Source organism: Bos grunniens, chromosome 9 (assembly GCF_055505025.1).
Source record: "Bos grunniens cultivar Pamir isolate PY7600 chromosome 9, Bosgru_T2T1.0, whole genome shotgun sequence".
Taxonomy (NCBI): domain Eukaryota; kingdom Metazoa; phylum Chordata; class Mammalia; order Artiodactyla; family Bovidae; genus Bos; species Bos grunniens.
In genome coordinates this window covers 90,421,877-90,440,583 of record NC_141173.1, presented here as the reverse complement: position 1 = coordinate 90,440,583, position 18,707 = coordinate 90,421,877, and the positions used below count along the sequence as shown (strand labels likewise).

Genomic DNA, 18,707 nt, shown 5'->3' with positions numbered 1-18,707 from the left:
GATTTCGGAATGAATATTTCTGGCTCTCAAAACACCGTCTGCCTTCTTGGCTTCCATGTGATGATGGCCAGCATGGAGATCCCTTGTCATTTTCGTGACCCTGTTTCCCCTTCTTGCCTGCTCCTCTACCCAGTTTCATTAGGGTTGCCAAGGGCTCTCCACCTTGTTTCTGTACACACACACACACACACACACACATGTGCCAAGCCACTAGTATCCAGGACACACCTCAGTTCAAGGGGAAAGACCACAAACATCCTAACCCTCAGCTTCAGAGAATACATCAGAGCTGAACTTTTTCCTATAGTGGAATAGGAGAAGGTATAAATGGTTCTTTCAGATTCACTAGGCCAGAGGATCTTAATATTTTCTTTGATGATCAGAAATTGAGTTTGCCCAAATGCAAGCCTAACCCATATATAAAGTAATTATTTTCCTAATGAGAACTCCCCCCTCCCAAATTTTTAGCCAATTTGAATGTATAAACTTGTAGGAATATAGATTAAATAGACCAAATATCAGTATCAATCAATAACGATTGTTTTATGATTTAGTCCCATGTATACTAAAAGCAGGTACTGTAGTAAATCATGTATTAAATGTTGTTTTCTTTCCACTTTTACACTTTATGAAAGTTTTACTCTTCACATGCATTCTCCACATCAATGATCTTATTATTTCTAAAATCCCCTTTGAATCATCTCATGAATTCCAGAATACATTATCTTTGTTTATTTTTAAGTCTTTTGAGTTGTACTACTTCTTAAATCCTACACTGATAATCCCTATAAATTATATTTCAAATCACAAGAAAGAATACAAAATATTAGGGAAGTTTTATATTTTGATTTTCATGGTTTCTGGTTGTTCAGTTTTTTTTGTTGTTGTTGCTCTATAAGTGTATATATCGTATTTGAAATCTCCAAATGTATCCAATCTTACCCTGATTTTGTAATTATTAAATCTGTATAAATATCCTTGTTTGATTTTTACTGATATTTTAGATAAACATCTATATACTTAAAAATGACAATGACTGAGATCTTTTCAGCTCTCAAATTAAGTACTTAAAGAGTACTTAATTGTTCAATGTACAGTGGCTTAGACAGAAGGCTTCACAATGGAGAAGCTGTGTAAGGACTTGGACATAAGGCATCTCCCTCTTTTCTGAAATAAATTAATGCGTGATCATGTATAGTATACAAACTATATAGTCATTTATTGTTCAGTGCTGTGCCTGTAACTTGTTTTACTACCCATTTAGTCTGATTCTGTAATGTACATATTATTGGTATTTTAGTAACTAGACAAAATCTATGCATAATTATATATATATATCTCATATTTCTGATGAGTGTTGAAATTATTTAAACGAAACACATACTACTTTCCCAACAGCTCTTGGCTAAAATGTGTCAGCTTTCTGAGTCATAAAATTTCCACTGTATATTATCCAGACTAAACTGGTTTTCCCTCTCTCCATCTCTAAATAGTATTCTGTCTTTCTTCTGCATTTAGAACACTGTATTTTGGTATATTAGCTAGATTTCAAAGTTTATATTCTTAATATCTTTTAAAATGTTTATTAATTTCTCATATTTGGGTTTGATTTTTTTAGATGTTGACGTGGATAAACCAGATGAGAAGTCTATTATGACCTATGTGGCCCAGTTTCTGAAGCAGTATCCTGACATCCACAGTACAGGCTCTGATGGGCAAGAGAATGATGTAAGTATTTGGTTTTCTGTGAGCATTGATAGCACACTAGATTGATATCACCCACACTTGGGAGGAAATTAGAGGGAAAAATTTATCTGATGTGTTGGCTGAATCAGAGAAAGCATTATTAATAATAACTGCTGGATGTATAATACATATAATATGAATTGAAATCTATGAAAGATAAGAGTGTTGAAAAACTTTATTTTAGCAATTTGACCACTGAATTATTTTTGTATCATCATATTATCTATGCATTTACATCCTGAGTTTCCTTCTTCTGTTCAATCTGATAAAACCCAATTTTGACTTTTAGATTTATTATGTAAGTTGCTTGGAGAAGGGAATGGCAACCCACTCCAGTATTCTTGCCTGGAGAGTTCCATGGGCAGAGGAGCCTGGTGGGCTACAGTCCATGGGATCGCAAAGAGTGGGACATGACTTAGTGACTAAACCACCACCACCATGTAAGTTGCTACTCATTGTAAACATATGGAAGTCAAGCAGACTTATGAAAGTTCTAATTATTCACTGTGCTTAGATTTTTCAGCCACTCAGTGGTTTGAATAACATATTTTTCATAGTGCTCAAATGACATATATTTGTTGTCGTAAATAAAGAAAAACAAAAATTGGGGGGGAAAGGAAAAGAAAATTATTTGTACCTAACCTTCTGTAGAGAATCTATTCTTAAAAAAATTAATACTTTGGTGTGAGTTCCCTGTATATGTAGACATATAATATATTTAACAAAAATAGAATCCTGGGGCTTTCCTGGTAGCTCAGTGATAAAGAATCTGCCAGCCAATGCAAGGGACCAGGTTCAATCCCTGGTCTGAGGAGATCCCACATGTGACTTCCGTATGTTCACAATTAGTAGCAGCTTACCAGGTGGTGGTAAGCCCATGCGCCACCACTATCGAGTCTGCGCTGTAGAGTCTGGGAAACCGAAACTACTGAGCCCTCACGCCACAACTACCGAAGCCGGGCTTCCCTAGAGCCTGTGCTCCGCAGCAAGAGACGTCACCACGATGAGAAGCCCACACATCGCCACCAGAGAGGAGTCCTACTCTCCACAGCTAAAGAAAAGCCCGCACGGCAGTGAAGACCCAGTACAGTCAAAAACAAGTAAATAAATAAAATTTTAGAACATAGAATCATAGTACACATATAATTTTATTTCCTCAGTGATACAACACCTTTCTCATGCCATTCTCTCTAGAACTTCATAAAGGTGGACGGTAATTTATTCAATATTGATTGTTGAAAATTTCTGGTTTTTTGCTATTATATAAATACTTCCATAAGAACTGTTCTACAACTCTTTCTTAAAGAGGAATTCCTAGACTAAAGAGCATGCAGAGTTTTGTCAAATCCTCTCAGGAGGATGTCTCATTTTACACTCTAGCCAGCACACCAGAATGCCTATATTCTGTCCTTAACAACAATGCATGTTACATTCTCCTATTTTTTAAAAGTACTCTATTAGGTTTTGGGGGTTTTTTTGTTTTTAGAGAGAGAGGTGGATTTACTACTGAATTTAAAACTATTTATTAGGCAAAATGACATCAGGGAAAGTAATAAATGAACTTTCAAGACACGTTAAAAAACAATCTCTCATCTTTACCATTCAGGTCTCAACTAGGATTTACTGTTCAAGTCTTAGCTAGGGTTTTCAGAGAGGTTTAAGATTATAATGAACAGAAACAAGGAAAACAAACAAACGAAAAAATGCACTGTGTTTCTTAGAAACAGATCTAAGGAAGGAAAAGATCAGAGGAACATACCCCAAAGTTTTCAAGTAGGAAAAGGTTTTGCAGTAATAGAAATCTTTGTAAAAGAATTAAATGAAACAGCAGTAACTGGTATTTCCTAGGTAACTTGGGTGAAGTTAATCTGGTATTTGATAGAACTATGTTAGTTATTTTAAAACCTGTGGTTTCAAGAAACTGTTTTCTTTGTTCCTTGCCAAGCTTGGAAGGAACAAATATTGATCACCAGAGTAACTTATTCTACAATAGGCAAAATAATGTTCCTAAGAAGCACCTCTAAACACGAAAGGCTCTCCTTGCAAACTCCAGTGTGGACTGAGTCGTGTGCGTGGTATTCATTTGGTGTTTTCTGAGTTTTGAGAATGTGATTGGGTATGGATGGTGCTCTGTGAATAAGAAGCTGTACGGAGGTCTATTAGAACTCCCTCACAGGGCCCAGAGAAAATCAGTTTTCCATCTGATTGTCATATCTAAAGTTCTTATATTGGCCAGTTGGATTTATTTCTGACCAGATGTCTAAGCTTGTACTGTTTTAATTTCTCTAACATTAATCATCTCTCCAGATCAGTAAACACAGTGGCTGGTAATGTCTGAGAAATAAAGGGAGATACTTATGTTAATGCTCATGAGCAAGGATTTAATGTAAAAATCCTCAGAGATTTGAAATACACTCCTGCTTTAAACTTGTTAATATACTTGACTAAAGAGCTTTATTGTTAAGCAATTAATCTCATTCTCTAGAAGAAAAATTCTGATTTTTCTTTTAAAAACTTCCATCTCTTTCCTAAAACAGAGATGCTTCAAGAGAGTTTCAAAAAATAATTTTGAGGAAAGCGTGTTATAAGTGTTACCCTTTTTTAAATGATGGGTAATGTAGAGTATGAACATCTAAATATGAATATTTTAAATAGAAAATCATTATTTTTTATGATGTATGACTTACTTTTGTTTAATGCAACTTAGTGGCCCTCTCATTCTGTCTAATGAACCTTGAAGATTTTATAGACTATACACATTAGGGTTGATGTCACCCCTTGAAGTCCACACTACTTTTGTACTCAAGTTTTAGTAAATCGTTTTTAAAATTCATTTTAAAAAATACTGGCATCAACATATCTATCAGGCTTTCATTTTCCCTTCTTTTTGATTCTTATATCCCCTTTATGAATGTATTTAAATTAGTTATTTTATAGATACTATTTTAAATCTGATTTTCTGATTGGAAATAGTGCCATGTTTTTCTTACTTCAGTCAGTAAAATTGATAAAGAACTTTTTCCTTAAAAGTATTCCTTGGATAATTAGTGCTAAATTATTAATAAATGCAATAGACCCACTGGTTTATCGCTCTCATTTCTCAAACTTTCAATTATTTATTCACTCATTCCTTCCCCAGTCTCAACAAATGTCACTGACTGTTTTCAGAACCACAGCTCAGCTTAGTTGTGTAGGAATACACAGACGTATATCATGACAATACAGAGAAAAATGTGAATCCATATACCTTTTCTTTACATTGTTCTCCCTTCAAAATATTTACCATTTTAAGACATATGTATAGTATATATATAGTCACATATGACTATTAAAAATTAAAGCAAAACCACCAAATGCCAGAATTCTTCATTGCCTTATTTGATTCAAACAGTTTGATACTATCAAAAGTTGTGAAAATGTCTTAAAATAACTATACCCTTCAAATTGTTGCCTATTTATTTATAGACAGATGCCTCTTCATTTTTTGTGTTTCCTATATAATTTTTGTCCATGATTTATGTTATTTTTCTATATGTTATCTTTTCATGTTGTTAGGAAATACTTCCAAGTTTCCCATCTTTTACAAATTCTATCCAAATTCTTAAGGTAAGATTTAAGTCATCTTGAATTAGTGACTTCTTTCAAACATTCTGCATTCTATATAGCTTGTTAGCCATCCCTTTGCATGTGTTTATCTTTTTATATACATTTATTTTAATACCTTAATTCTGTTATTTTCTTTTCCTTTCTAGTAGAAAAATAATATGTGTGTTCTTAAATATTAGTTACAATCTAAGCTACTCCCATGGACTTTCCCACTAATCTCTAATTATAAGATGGCATTAATTTCTTTTTAATAATAATAGCACTAACAAAAGGAAAAATTAAAATAATTATTATTTACTTATGTGTGACATGGAAAATAAAAATTAAGTTAAAGCTTTATTTTTTTCATTTTAAAGTATTAATAGGAAATAATTAATTGAAAAAGGTAAGTGTTCAGTTAGCTTGTAACCCTGAGTTTCATCACAACCCTTCTGCTCAATATTGAGTAACATGGTGTAGTAAAGTTCATGGAACACAGTGAGTGCTCAAAAAATATTTGTGGAATTCATGACTAAGAATTCTTTCCCATGTCGAAGTTACTTCCATTTTTCTACCTAGGCCTGAAGTTAAAGATTTATCAACACAATAGACTTTGTGCCAACACTGGGATAAAAAAATGAGAAGTAAAAATTTTTATTTCCTGCTTCATGAAGCATGATTTTAAGTATATATAAGTACACTACCAAACATATAATGCATGCATCTGAGTGAGTGAGTGAGAGAGAAAAGCAAAAGTAGTGAGAATGCTAACAGTTTGGTTATTTGGCGCTTAGATGGTCTCTAGGCAGATAGACCTCCATGTCTTTGAATGTGTGTGGGAGTTACCAATTGAAGAAAACCCACTAAACCAAATGAGTTTTGAAATCTAAGTCTAAATGATTCATTTTCCTTTAAAAGGAGAATGCTAAGTGTATACAGAGCTGCATCCTTTTTACCTTATTGCAATTTGCACTTCCACACCAGAAGAAAAAGTCATTTGTTGAACATACTCTAGTAAAGTTATTTTAAGAACATGTTTTTTTTCTCTCAGATGATTTTGTGAAATAATTTCAATTGGTGAGGAAAAGCTTATGATGAGCCTGTCTTTGGAGAGTCAAAGTCCCATGCTCACTTTGGTGAGCTCCACCAGTGGTCATATTGAGCTCAGGTTCCTTGAAGGTAGAACAAGAGCTTTGTGTTCCTCTGAGCTCAGAAAATATGTCATTAGTGCTGTTGTGGGCATGAAAGTCAACCAATAACAGAACATGCGCCTTGATACCATTCCCTTGTTCATTCAGAAGAGCCATCATGGAAGTGCGGAGACTTTGGAATCCTCCTATTCCATTTTGTCCTCTAACTATGTTACCAATCAGTCATTTATTCCACAATTATCTATCAAGTGACACCAGGTGCAAGACTGCTATGTTAGTCTGGAGAAAAAAAGATACATATGTGTTTTGAAATGCTGGATGGAGGAGGGAGGTGAGACAATGAAATATAATGTATTTTGGGTGAATATTTGAGCTCAGGTTGTTGCAAGATCATAGAAAAATGTTCTCAACCTGTGGTCCCTAAGCCAGTAGCATCAGGTTCACCTGGGAACTTGTAATAAATATACATTCTCAAGATACACTAAGCCAGAAAACCTGATGGTGTGCCCAGGCATCTCCTTCACAAGCTCTCCAGGTGATTCTGCTGCTGCTGCTGCTGCTAAGTCGCTTCAGTCGTGTCCGACTCTGTGCGACCCCATAGACGGCAGCCCACCAGGCTCCCCTGTCCCTGGGATTCTCCAGGCAAGAACACTGGAGTGGGTTGCCATTTCCTTCTCCAATACATGAAAGTAAAAAGTGAAAGTGAAGTTGCTCAGTCGTGTCCGACTCTTCACGACCCCATGGACTGCAGCCCACCAGGCTCCTCCGTCCATGGGATTTTCCAGGCAAGAGTACTGGAGTGGGGTGCCATTGCCTTCTCCAGGTGATTCTAGTGTTCACTAAAGTTTGAGCACCACTGGCAAAAGAGAAACTCATAACTCAGACCTGTGGATCAGAAAAAAGCTTCTTAGAGAAGGGTGCACCTGAGCTGAGCTCTGAGGAAGTCATCACCCAGGGGAAACTGTTCCAGGCAGAAGACGGTTGTCTTTGTAACGCCAGGAAGAGAAAGAGGACACAGACCACGATAGCACTCGTGGTAACCTCTGCTCTGGAGGTGCTGACAAAGAATCTCTGATTCTCCTCAAAACCATGTAAAGGGGGTGCCGTGACCACCCAGATGATGGTACAACAGAAGAGAGGATTTTAAAACATTGCATCTGAATTCACAGAGCTAATACACGACAGGACCAGAGTTTGAAACCAGTTTCGCCTGCCTCCATAGCCAGCACTTTCTCCTCTGCCATTTCACCTGTCTGCAGACAGCCATTTCAACCTGTCATAGGGCTGTGATCCTCAGATGAGATGTTGTAATGGAAAGTTAAGTGCCAAAGAGTCATGTTAAATGTGTCTGTGATTATTCTGGCATTCTTACCTGATAAGAAGTCTTAATGACAGTTTAGGATGTTTTCACTACATCAGTGCTAGAATAGCTCTTACTATTTGTGGAAACACGTATGTAACTCTCCAGTTCTTTTTCATTTTTGAGATGTGAATGGTAGCTTGTATGAATTCATTCAGCAGATGATCTGGTACATATCGTATAGGTTTCATGTTGCCAGGGTTTGGCAATGCCATATTGAGCAAGATAAATGTGCTTTCTGCCCTCATGGGGCTTATGTTATATTATCGCATAATGTTTTTAAACATAATGTACACAAGTAATCCAATGTTACTCTGACTGTAGCTCCTTTAATTCAGTCAAAATTAATCTTATCTTGATCAGTCCTCAGGGTTATCAGTGACCTTGGGTTAAGACGCAACCACAGATCTATTTCCACTCCCATTCCAAGCCACTGCTTTTTCTGAGTATTTTTGTGCTTAGCACATTTCCTCGGGAGCATATTTTCTTAATTAAATTAATGTTTCTTGAGAAGAACAACGGAGGTAGATAATTTCGGTATTCAGTATGATAATTAAGATTTTTTATAGAATTAATTTCTGCTTCTTATTCTCTGGAAAAGGTGAGGGCAGGGAAGGAGAAAGTTTTTCAGAGACATTTGGAGCTTATTAAATATTCAGTGTATCCTAGGATCAGTCAGGCATTAATCAGCAATTAAGTAAATGCACAGTTACTAATAAAATTGTAATGTCTTGTGGTTTCTAGAGAGAAGACAGGCTAATTTTGAAGGAGATGAAAGTTTGGATAGAACAATTTGAAAGAGATTTGACAAGGGCACAGATGACAGACTCAAGTTTGCAGGATAAATATCAGGTAATGTATGGAAGAGATATTTCACTTTTCTTAAAAGCCTTTCATGAGTAAGAGCCACATATGTCATTTAATCTATGTTTAATCTTTCAAGTGATGTTAATGAGAAATATCTTTTAAAAATAATATGCATTATCTTAAGTTTACATATAATTTTTAATCATGTTTCTATGTAAATAGGTAGTTTTTAAAATTTAATGCATTTATATATTGTAATATGTTTGCCATTGTAACAATAATTAGCACCTCTAACATGTGACATTATTATCATTTACTTTTAGTGGGTGAGATGTTTAAGTTCCAGTCTCTTAGCAATTTTGATGATTGTAATGCAATACTATTGTCCATATTCACTTTACTGTGCATTTGGAACTAGGACTTATGTACCCTAAACTTTTCCAGTTTGTATACTTAAATATCCACCCTGTCCCCTCCACCCTCTACCCCCTGGTAACCATCCTTTTGCTCTCTGTTTTTAGGAGTTTGACTTTTTAGATTCCATATATAAATGATATTATACAGTCTTTGTTTTTCTCTACCTTATCTTGCTTAGTGCAGCATCTTTAAGTTTCACCCATGTTGTCCCTTATGGCAGGCTGTCCGTTTTTCTCAGGGCTGAATAATATGCCATTATATATATACACCACATCTTCTTTGCCAATTCTTCCGTCAATGGGCACTTAAATTGTTTCTATCAATTGACTGTGGTGACAATGCTGCAATAAACATGAGGGTGCGTGTCTATCTCTTTGATACGTTGTTTTCATTTGCTTCGGATATACACCCAGAGCTGGAGTTGGTAGTTTTAAATTGTATGTGTCACGTTATATAGAGTTGTGAGGCTTCATCACTTTCCCAGAACTCAGTCTTGTAGACGATCCAAAACACAAAAATCTGGCCACTGTTTTTATGTAACACATGACCTTACAGATGTTACCTCACAAGCAATTCCACCAAAATATGACTTCAGTGGCAAATTGAAATTTTCTATAGGATAAGCTGAATTAAATAAAAATTGCAGCATGAAGAGTTGGCGTAGGTCCCTTAGTAAGATCAGTTTCTCCTGCTACCTGCCTCACTCAGCACTGCTGCGTTCAGGTTGAGTTCAGTGTTGCTGCTGTTGCGGTTGCTCTTTCTCCCAGTTTCATCACACTGTCATCAATTAGATTTCAGCTTCCAATTTCCACTTCCAAAATCCTTTAACAAGTTTTTTTTTTTTTTTCATTGAATTGTGACTTACTCTGCGTAGCACTGACATTTTCTCCTGCTTAAAATATCATTGCATTTCGGTGGCAGAACTATGGTATATTCTAATCTACAATGTATTTTGACAATTTTTGCTACAAAAAAAAAGGTGAATGATGTAAGAGATGTGAAACGGCAGATGATAAAAGATTTAGCTGTTGGAATTAGTGTGTGACTTTATATAATCATATCTATAAAGTGTGCCTGAATTTAGATGGATGGTTTCATCAATATTATATTTGATGGACTTGGAAATGCAATAAATACATTCTTATATATGTGTTCCTTTTGCTGAAGCTCATTATAATTTTTTTCCCTCAAAAGATAATTTTCTGGGAACATTAAAATGATTAGATCAGTAAATTGAGGCTATAAATGCAAGAACAGAATGAATGTCCTTATTTAGTCCATTAGTGAGCTTCAGTTTTAGCATAAATTATCAAAAAATAAATTCCAAGTTATAAAGTTACCATAGTACAGAAGTTAATTTATAAGAGGAAATCTAAGTATCAGAAAAGTACAAAACAGAAGCATCCCTTTCAGATCAGTCTCTTAAATAGGGTTAGACCACATAGGGAATGTTTTCTTTCATTTTGTTTATTATGTAATCAGAATCTAATGTTTGTACTTATCAATTAATAGTGCATTTTCCAGTTTTTCTGTATGTAGAATTCTGTAGAATAAAATTTAAGACTGATTATATGTTTTGGTACTTTAAAATTGCCTTAAGTTATAGTGAATGGTAGGTAAAGTTTGTGGTAAATATGTATTCACCATCTCCCCCAAGTGTTCTTCATGTGAATTTACATGTTTGTGTACTTAGTGACTTAGAAGTTCTTTCAAATGTGCTATCTGTTAGATTCTATGGGGGCTATCCTCATGTTCCTTATTATTTTTAATGTTAAAGACATTAAATGCACATTCAGTGACATTTTCAATTCATATGTAGACTTTGAAACATATTTTAGAGTGGGTTAATGTAATGTACAGAGAAGGCGATGGCACCCCACTCCAGTACTCTTGCCTGGAAAATCCCATGGACGGAGGAGCCTGGTGGGCTGCAGTCCATGGGGTCGGGAAGAGTTGGACACAACTGAAGTGACTTAGCAGCAGCAGCGGTGTAATGTAAAATGTAGGGCTTTCATTAAAATCACTAACCTTTCTTAGGTTATATTAATATTAGACTTACAGTTAAGTCTACCTGTTACAAATTTATGTTAACCATACTGTGACAAAAGAAAGATACAATATTTAGTATTTTAACATCATAAAATTAAAGCAAAAGGTTATTACATAAAGTAAACCTCTTTATACAAATTTACTTAAATATAAATTAGGATACCACTAATTCTGGTTTTTTTTGTTGTTGTTGTTGGATGTATACAATTTCTACTTGTAAACTGGTACTTTAAAACAATTTTGATTATGAACATAGATTTATACTCTTGTTTATTATTTCATCATGAGCAGGGACTGGCTTGTAGATTATTTACCTAGGAATGAGAAATCCTGGCCTTGAGTGCTGTCTCTACTACTTGTGTCTGCCAAGTCGCCTCTGGGCTTACTGTGGTAGTAATAACGGGCTTGTCTAAGTTGTAGCATGATGGGAAGCCAGAGACGCTAATGTGCAGAAGGCACTGAGCAAGGGGCCAGGGTCATCATCAGGGCTGGATGAATGCTGGCTGTATCACGATTGTCATTATTATTATCAGCAACATTTACTGAACATTATCCAAATATAAAGGATTGTTATTTAGGAAACATGGTTTCCTTTGCTTTTGCTTTTTTTGACTGACTGCCCTGTTCTTGCTATTTTTCCTCTCTTAGTCATTTAAGCATTTCAGAGTTCAATATGAAATGAAGAGGAAACAGATTGAACACTTATTGCAACCGTTACATAGAGATGGTAAATTGTCACTTGACCAAGCATTGGTAAAACAGGCCTGGGATAGAGTGTCCTCCAGGGTAAGTCCTCTGATAATTCATTTCATCAGGACTTAAGTTAGTTGGGAATACTTTCTATCATCTCTTTCTTCACAACGATGTTACACCAGGTCCTCATGCCTCTGTCTGTGGTCGGAGGTTTTACCAGTGGGATGGTCTTTGTCCTCTTGTCAAGTTTTCCTCTAAGTTAGTGGAAGTGCCTGTTTAACAACTCTTTCCCTGCTTAGCCTGTCTTATTGTAATATCACCATAGACCAGACAACCCACTGAAATCCTGGAAGACCACCTGGGTTACTTCTCCTTTTCTACAATTTAATCCTGGGTTTTTAGAAGTAACTCCCCAAGAATGAGGCCTCACCTTCTCCAAATTCCATAACCAGATTTCATCAACAGTCAATTATCTTCCTGTATTCACCTTTATTTTTATATTCTTTAATTTAAGCTTATCTGCTTACCTGGTCTTGAACTTGAAGGAACATCGCTCTGTAGCTTTCATTTTAATCTTTTGCAAACATTAAGTCCGAGATTTCAAAACCTCTGAAACTTCTATCCCTCATGGGAATATTTGCCTTATACTTATTCCATTTTCACTTTTATAATCCAACTTTTCCCATTAAGCTCTATGAAAGAATAAGTTAGATCCCAACCCATCCCCCCATCATTCCAAGAAGCTGTGAAGCAGTACCTGAGAACCAGATAAGTGGGAGAAATGATGAAATCATTAGAGAATTACATTATTGTAGAAAGAATCCTAATTCTCATTTTCCTCCCGAGATGTCTAGATGACTCTGATTTTTCTGGACCTGTTCTCATTATGTGGGAGATTTTGAAGGAAAGTAGCTGTGTTCTGAACTTTTTCAAAACATTAGATTAGGACACAGATATTTTCTTACTTGATATTTATTAAATTAACCCAAAATTAATAACTTACAGCATTTTGTAGGCTTTAAAATCATTTGGGGGAGTTTTAGGAATTGTCTTTTTCTGTGTTGAGACACTGTCCTTCTACTTTGTATTTCAGCTCTTCGATTGGCATATACAACTTGACAAGTCTCTTCCTGCACCTCTGGGTACCATAGGGGCCTGGTTATACAGAGCAGAGGTGGCCCTAAGAGAGGAAATAACCATTCAGCAGGTTCACGAGGAAACAGCCAACACAATACAACGGAAACGTGAGCAACACAAGGTAAATACTCTGGCTGGAAAACCTTCCAGCGTAACGGTCCTAGTGTTACCAAATCAGGTTTGTTTGCCCATTACTCAGCGAGCCAAAGGCTGAGACACTAAGATTTGCAGCAGAGAAAGGGTTTATTCACAAGGCAGCCAATTGAGGAGAGAGAGAACAAATTTCAGTCCATCTCCCTGAAGGTGAGGGGTTCTGAGTATTTATGGGATAAAGCTGAACATGGGAAAGGTCACTGGAGATAAGAAACGGGTGAGGTGATCCTCATTCTGTGCAGATGTAACTAAGCCACAGACCTCTTCATGGGCTCCATGTTCCGAAAATGTGGCATCAGTGTGATCAGAGGGTGGAGTTTAGGGCCCTCTGACATCAAAAGGTCACTATGCGGACACTCACCCATGGTCAGATGGAGGGTCAGTGGACCTAACCAGTCTTAACCAGCTGGAGCTCAAACTGGACACAGCTGACTCCAAGTTCCTAAATTCAGCTTGGCCAACATCTCTTTGTTAAGGTTGTGTGATAGTTGGAGGACCTACAAATATTATTAAAGCAAACCTGATCAGTGAAGGTAGCTTGCTGTTGATCAGTTGCTAAGTCGTGTCTGACTCTTCGTGACTCCACTGTCTACAGCATGCCAGGCTTCCCTGTCCTTCACCATTTCCTGGAGCTTGCTCAAACTCATGTCCATTGAATCAATGATGCCATCCAATCATCTTATCCTCTGTCACCCCCTTCTCTTACCCTCAATCTTTCGCAGTATCAGGATCTTTTCCAGTGAGTCAGCTCTTTGCATCAGGTGGTCAAGGTATTGGAGCTTCAGCAGGTTACAATTTATTATTTATTAATAGCTAACTGATAATACCCTTGTTTCACTAGTATAGTCTGGGACTTGCGCTGACTCAGGTCTCCCAGGCACCCATTCATTCTGGTTTGGAGATGTCCCCATTTTCCTAGAAATTCTTTGATTTGCATTTCCCTCTTCTGTACTTGTTATGACAATCCCAGTAGATTCATTTCCCGAGTTGTTTTCCAGTAGCTCTGTGTTATTTTTTCATCTGCACTTACTTTTGTTATTTCTCGTGCTGTATTGTTGTCTTTGAAAATATAAGGCCATAGACAGTGTGTATTTACATAATAGTGTAATTGGCCATTGGCTCCAGACCTCGTTTCCTCCTCCATTCTCACAGGAAGGCAAACCAAGTCACCAAGTTCTTACGTCCTGGTGCGTAAGAAGTAAGGAGAGGGAGAGGGTGGGATGCTTTGGGAGAATGGCATTGAAACATGTATAATATCATATATGAAATGAGTGGCCAGTCCAGGTTTGATGCACGATACTGGATGCTTGGGGCTGGTGCACTGGGACGACCCAGAGGGATGGTACGGGGAGGGAGGAGGGAGAACAGGATACACGTGTTCAGGTTGGGGAACACGTGTATACCTGTGGCGGATTCATGTTGATATATGGCAAAACCAATACAATATTGTAAAGTTAAAAAGTAAAATTAAATTAAATTTTAAAAAAAGTGAGGATCAGGGTGGGGGGAGGGGTTACTAGTGGCCTTAGAAAGTGGTGGGATTAGGCCTTGATCTCTCAGCCATTTGCGACTTTATTTTCTCATTGCATGTTTTGTGCTTTGCGTAAGTTCTAATACTCTTCCTCTGTGTCTTGTAATAGTACAGTCCTAACTTAAAATGCTGTATTTTTCACTAACATCTCGTTAATGCAACCCTGCATTTTGTGCAATTGAATTTGTGTATCTCATTTACTGAGTCATGGTGGGGGTTAACTGTATATGTGGAAGATAAACCAACAACCAGGTCTCACTTTGTTCTTCTCTCCTGGTTAAACAAGAAAAAGTGAAAGTGTTAGTTGCTCAGTCACGTCCAACTCTTTGCAACCCCATGGACTATAGCCCATCAGGCTCCTCTGTCCATGGAATTCTCTGGGCAGGAATATTGGAGTGGGTTTTCATTCCCTTCTCCAGGGGATTTCCTGAGCCAGGGATTGAACCCAGGTTTCCTGCATTGCAGGCAGATTCTTTACCATCTGATCCACCAGGTGACTTTTTGGTTAAAGCCAGCTCTCAGCCCAACTCCTGCCTACGTTCATGCAGTTGACTGTGGTTGGAGATAAACACACCCCCAGGCACGCTGACTAACCCAAGTGGGCCTTTAATGCTCCCCGGCACTCCAAAGGCATTTTTGGACTCTCTTCCCTCTGCATTTCTGGGACAACTATTTTATACCTTTTCTCCTCAAACCTTCCACACCTCCTCCTTCATCCTTACTCTTAGCTGATGACACCGCTTCCTATTTCTCTGAGAAAATAGAAGCAGTCAAAAAAGAATTTCCGCAAGCTCCCACGACCACATCAACCCACCTACACGCATCTGTGACCGAATACTCCGTCTCCTCTCCTGTTACTATGGATGAACCATCTGTGCTCCGAGCTAAGGCCAGCCCCTCCACATGTACAGTGGATCCTATCCTCCCAGCTCTGTTCCAGAAGATAATTCCTGTAGTACTTTGCTTCTTTATTTTTTCTCTCTCTTTCTCTGCTGGATTTTTCCCACCCACATGAAATATAGTGTCATTATTCTTAATACCCTCTTTCTTAACCGTACCCCTCCTTTCAGCTATTGTCCATTTAAAAAAAAATTTTATTGGGGTATAGTTGCTTTACAATGTTGTGTTAGTTTCTGTACAGCAAAGTGGATCCGCTATACATATGCATGTATCCCCTCTTCTTTAGATTTCCTTCCCACTCGGGTCATCACAGACCAATGGATACAATTCCCTGTGCTATACAGTAGGTTCTCATTAGTTACCAATCTTATGCAGAGGCTCAATAGTGTATATATGTCAATCACAATCTCCCAATTCATCCCATTCCTTCCCTTCCCCCTTGGTATCTATATGTTTGCTCTTTACATCTGTATCTCTATTTTCTGCTTTGTAGATAAGATCATCTATCCCAATTTTTTCAGATTCTACATATATGCATGAATATAAGGTATTTGTTTTTCTCTTTTTGGCTTTCTTCACTCTGTATGACAGTCTTTAGGTCCCTCTACATCTCTACAAATGACCCAGTTTTGTTCCTTTTCACAGCAGAGGCAGAGAGTAAATCCCATCGTATATATGCACTGCATCTTTATCGATTCCTCTGTTGATGAACATTCAGGTTGCTCCCATATCCTGGATAATGTATATAGTGAACTACTGTCCATTGTTTTCTTTCTTTTACAAAGTGAAGTTCTTTGAAAGTACTATCTGAAATCTCATCCTTTCTAGAACCCATTCCGATCGTGTTGTCCCTTGCCCATCTAGCCATGGCAGGTTCATGAGGGTGCTTTTTGTTCCTCACTCAGTGGTCAGTTTTCAGTCCTCATTTTACCTTTACCGGAAGCATTTTAGACTCTGAACTACTTTATCCATTTGGTTTCTTAATTTTTTTTCCTGTTCTTTCCAGTGTTTTCAGTTAGCCCACATTTGGTCCAAAATGTCCATGAGTGTATTTGGTTCATGGAACAAATAGTTTAGGACAGGGCCAAATATCAAGGACCTTTTGATGTGGACCAAATGTCTCTATGGACATTTTGGATAGGACCAGATATGACCAGTTATCAAGGACCTTTTGGCATAAACCAGATATTTTATGGTAATTTTGAACAGGACCATATGGTCCTAAAATGGTCTTTCCTTCTCTTTCAACAAATATTTATTGAACTCTTTCTATGTGTAAAGTAGTGTTCTAGGCATTTGTGATATACCCATAAGTAAAACAGACAAAACTTCTACCCTAATATAACTTGCTTTTTCATAGGAGGAGGCAATTAAGAAATAATAAATATGATAAATAAAGGCATTTTATATTAGAATAAAAGATAGAAGGACAAGGAAGGTAAGGTGGTGTTGCAATTTTAAGCAGGGGAGTCTGTGAAACCACACTGAAAAGAGAACCTTGAACATGCAAGTGTGTTCCTACTCAAAGGCCTTTGCCCTTGCCAGCATTTCTGGAATGTTCTTGTCTCTTTGCCTGATATTTTCCAGGCATTCTTCCTCATCTCCTTGGGCCTTTACTGAAAGGTCACCTTTTAGTCAATCCTTTCTTGGCCACCTCTTTGAAAGGACAACATCCTTTTCCCATTCCCTATTCAGTTTTTCTCTTTAGCATTATCTTCATCTCAAATGCTAATTTCATTATTTATCTTATTTATTGCTTGATCTCCTACAGTGTAATCTCAACTCTGTAAGAGCAATGATTATTGTTTGTTTTTTACTCTTGTTAAAAAAAAAGCCTCTAAAAATGGTTTTATAAATATTCAGGCTTTCAAAATTGTAATTGGGTCAATAATGCTAATCATACTTTCTGAGAATTTGTTCCTTGGACTAAGTTTTCAAAATTATTGACACAAAATTATTCAAAATATTCTTGTGCCTGTAGTTAAGCCTCCATTTCCCCCAGTTTTATTTCTATGCACTTTGTCACATTCCTTAAATGCACTTTGAGCATCCTTAATTTTCTCTGTTATATCCTAATGATCTTTTCCCATCTACTTTCTTACCAGAGAAATGACAGAATCACTCTTTTAACAGCAGCATTCTGGTGCTGTGTGAGGATATGACTAGTCAAAGAGGGGAGAAGTGAGAGAAACAATTTCAATGATCCAGGTAGAGTGGCTTGAACAAAGGTCATAGCTATATAGATGGTAAGAAATAGATTCTGAGTATATTTCAAGGGCAGAACAAAGAGAATTTTTAGCATTAGATATTGATTATGAAGGAAGGGGAGTCATAAATGACACTATGATTTTTCAACCAAGCAGTTGGAAAAGTGGAGTTTCCATCAGTTGAGATGGAAAGGCAATGAAGCAGGTTTGGGAGGAAAGATGGAGTTCAGTCTGGGGGAAGGTAAGTGTGAGACTGTTTCCCGCCCCAGTAAATATGCGGAGTGGGTAGCAGGAGATAAGAGACAGGAGGGGGCCAAATAGTCAGAGTCCTTGATATATAAAGGGATGTTAAAAGCTTGGAGACTTAGATTAAATAAATAAGTACAGACAGAAAATTAGTCAAGAGCTGAGCCCTGAGGGAACCCAGTACTAAGTAAGCTTCAGTGCTTATACTTATTGTTGTTCAGTCACCAAGTCATGTCCGACTCTCTGTGACCACATAAACCGCAGCACGGCAGGCTTCCCTGTCCTTCACTATCTCCCAGAGTTTGCTCAAACTCGTGTCCATTGGGTCAGTGATGCTATCCAACCATCTTATCCTCTGTTGCCCCTATCTCCCCTTGCCCTCTATCTTTCCTAGCATCAGGGTCTTTTCCAGTAAATCAACTCTTCACATAAGGTGGCCAAAGTATGGGAGCTTCACTTTCAGCATCAGTCCTTCCAATGAATATTCAGCACTGATATCCTTTAAGATTGACTAGTTTGATCTCCTTGCAATCCAAGAGACTCTCAAAATTATTATCCAGCAACACAGATGGAAAGCATCAGTTCTTTGTTTCTCAGCCTTCTTGATGTTTCAGGTCTCACATCCACACATGAGTACTGAAAAACCCATAGATTTGACTATATGGACCTTTGTCAGTAAAGTGATATCTCTGCTTTTTAATACACTGTTTAGGTTTGTCATAGCT

At 37.3% G+C, this 18,707-nt stretch overlaps 1 protein-coding gene across 19 annotated transcripts in view; it reads left to right on the top strand.

Annotated features, from left to right (window-relative positions):
* SYNE1 (spectrin repeat containing nuclear envelope protein 1) overlaps window positions 1-18,707 on the top strand; it is a 500,805-nt gene that overhangs the window by 129,140 nt on the left and 352,958 nt on the right. For 17 of the 19 annotated variants that reach the window (XR_015133337.1, XM_086318390.1, XM_086318389.1 and 14 more), the window contains exons 9-13: window positions 1,619-1,728; window positions 5,302-5,352; window positions 8,587-8,694; window positions 11,764-11,901; window positions 12,902-13,066. Coding sequence is in view for 18 of the 19 variants with exons in the window: in XM_086318390.1 (XP_086174516.1) it covers window positions 1,619-1,728; window positions 5,302-5,352; window positions 8,587-8,694; window positions 11,764-11,901; window positions 12,902-13,066 (572 nt within the window). In the remaining variant the exon portion in view is untranslated. The remainder of the gene's footprint in view (window positions 1-1,618; window positions 1,729-5,301; window positions 5,353-8,586; window positions 8,695-11,763; window positions 11,902-12,901; window positions 13,067-18,707) is intronic. The other 2 variants (XM_086318380.1, XM_086318379.1) reach the window with 1 other exon arrangement.